Genomic DNA, 2,500 nt, shown 5'->3' on the forward strand with positions numbered 1-2,500 from the left:
CAGACAGACAGACAGACAGAGGCAGAGTGGGAGAGACAGAAAGACAGACAGACAGACAGAAAGACAGACAGACAGAGGAAAAGTGGAAGAGGCAGACAGACAGTCATAGATTGGAAGGGATACAGGCAGACAGAGTAAGAGAGACAGACAGGCAGACAGAGGCAAAGAGGGAGAGGAAGACAGACAAAGAGAGACACAGAGAGACAGACAGAGGCAGGGAGAGAGAGAAGGAGAAAGAGACAGAGCGAGAGACAGACAGAGGCAGGGAGAGAGAGAAGGAGAAAGAGACAGAGCGAGAGACAGACAGAGGCAGGGAGAGAGAGAAGGAGAAAGAGACAGAGCGAGAGACAGACAGACAGAGAGAGGGAGAGAGACAGACAGAGAGACACACCTTTTGTTAAATTGATCATCTTCTTGCCAGCTTTCTTATTAGCGTTCGCCAGCGCTGTAAGGGCGGGGTTTACAATGGAGGCGGGGCTTCCACTGCCACTTCTGGGTGTGGGCGAGGCAGTGGCGGGAGGAGGCGGGGTCTGCTCGCGCCGCTCCACTACGACGGGGCTGCGTCTCATGGCGGACTCCTCTCTCGGAGGTGGAGTCAGAGAGGAGGTGGAGGAGGAAGGGGCGTGGTCAGCGGGTTTAACGTCGCCTTCCCGAAGCAAGAAGGGACTCTTCAGTTTAGGTGTGAAGGAGTGGGTGGAGTCAATGCCACTGAATATCTGGCTGATGAGACTCTTCTCGTACAGGAGCTTGTTGGACACAGGGAGGACCTCCAACCTCACCACCGGGGACGACATGGCCTGACGAAACATCTCCTGAGACCTGCACAGAGAAAGAAGAACAGAGTCAGGAGAGGAGAGGAGAGTCAGGAGAGGAGAGGAGAGGAGAGTCAGGAGAGGAGAGGAGAGGAGAGTCAGGAGAGGAGAGAAGAGAAGAGAAGAGAAGAGAAGAGAAGAGAAGAGAAGAGAAGAGAAGAGAAGAGAAGAGAGTCAGGAGAGGAGAGGAGAGGAGAGGAGAGTCAGGAGAGGAGAGTCAGGAGAGGAGAGAAGAGAAGAGTCAGGAGAGGAGAGAAGAGAAGAGAAGAGTCAGGAGAGGAGAGAAGAGAAGAGAAGAGTCAGGAGAGTCAGGAGAGGAGAGGAGAGGAGAGTCAGGAGAGGAGAGGAGAGGAGAGGAGAGGAGAGTCAGGAGAGGAGAGGAGAGTCAGGAGAAGAGAAGAGAAGAGAAGAGAAGAGAAGAGAAGAGAAGAGAAGAGAAGAGAAGAGAAGAGAAGAGAGTCAGGAGAGGAGAGGAGAGGAGAGTCAGGAGAGGAGAGAAGAGAAGAGTCAGGAGAGGAGAGAAGAGAAGAGAAGAGTCAGGAGAGGAGAGAAGAGAAGAGAAGAGTCAGGAGAGGAGAGTCAGGAGAGGAGAGGAGAGGAGAGGAGAGAGAGGAGAGGAGAGAGAGGAGAGGAGAGTCAGGAGAGGAGAGGAGAGGAGAGGAGAGGAGAGGAGAGGAGAGAGGAGAGAGAGGAGAGGAGAGTCAGGAGAGGAGAGGAGAGGAGAGTCAGGAGAGTCAGGAGAGAAGAGAAGAGAAGAGGAGAGGAGAGGAGAGGAGAGGAGAGGAGAGGAGAGGAGAGGAGAGGAGAGGAGAGGAGAGGAGAGGAGAGAGGAGAGGAGAGTCAGGAGAGGAGAGGAGAGGAGAGGAGAGGAGAGGAGAGGAGAGAGGAGAGAGAGGAGAGAGAGGAGAGTCAGGAGAGTCAGGAGAGGAGAGGAGAGTCAGGAGAGGAGAGGAGAGGAGAGTCAGGAGAGAAGAGAAGAGAAGAGAAGAGAAGAGAAGAGAAGAGAAGAGAAGAGAAGAGGAGAGGAGAGTCAGGAGAGGAGAGGAGAGTCAGGAGAGGAGAGAAGAGAAGAGTCAGGAGAGGAGAGAAGAGAAGAGTCAGGAGAGGAGAGTCAGGAGAGGAGAGGAGAGTCAGGAGAGGAGAGAAGAGAAGAGTCAGGAGAGGAGAGAAGAGAAGAGTCAGGAGAGGAGAGAAGAGAAGAGTCAGGAGAGGAGAGTCAGGAGCGGAGAGGAGAGGAGAGGAGAGTCAGGAGAGGAGAGGAGAGGAGAGAGGAGAGGAGAGTCAGGAGAGGAGAGGAGAGAGGAGAGGAGAGTCAGGAGAGGAGAGGAGAGTCAGGAGAGGAGAGGAGAGTCAGGAGAGGAGAGGAGAGGAGAGTCAGGAGAGGAGAGGAGAGAGAGGAGAGGAGAGTCAGGAGAGGAGAGGAGAGGAGAGGAGAGAGAGGAGAGAGAGGAGAGGAGAGGAGAGGAGAGGAGAGAGAGGAGAGAGAGGAGAGGAGAGAGAGGATAGGAGAGTCAGGAGAGTCAGGAGAGGAGAGGAGAGGAGAGGAGAGGAGGGTCAGGAGAGGAGAGGAGAGTCAGGAGAGGAGAGTCAGGAGAGGAGAGGAGAGGAGAGGAGGGTCAGGAGAGGAGAGGAGAGTCAGGAGAGGAGAGTCAGGAGAGGAGAGTCAGGAGAGGAGAGGAGAGGAGAGG

At 54.7% G+C, this 2,500-nt stretch overlaps 1 protein-coding gene across 3 annotated transcripts in view; it reads right to left on the minus strand.

Annotated features, from left to right (window-relative positions):
* The window catches only part of pard3ba (par-3 family cell polarity regulator beta a), a 144,399-nt gene that overhangs the window by 90,018 nt on the left and 51,881 nt on the right, over positions 1-2,500 (minus strand). For all 3 annotated transcript variants that reach the window (XM_058380267.1, XM_058380266.1, XM_058380265.1), the window contains exon 8: positions 392-819. In XM_058380267.1, the coding sequence (XP_058236250.1) occupies positions 392-819 (428 nt within the window). The remainder of the gene's footprint in view (positions 1-391; positions 820-2,500) is intronic.

This window comes from Hemibagrus wyckioides, linkage group LG26, assembly GCF_019097595.1.
Source record: "Hemibagrus wyckioides isolate EC202008001 linkage group LG26, SWU_Hwy_1.0, whole genome shotgun sequence".
Classification (NCBI taxonomy): domain Eukaryota; kingdom Metazoa; phylum Chordata; class Actinopteri; order Siluriformes; family Bagridae; genus Hemibagrus; species Hemibagrus wyckioides.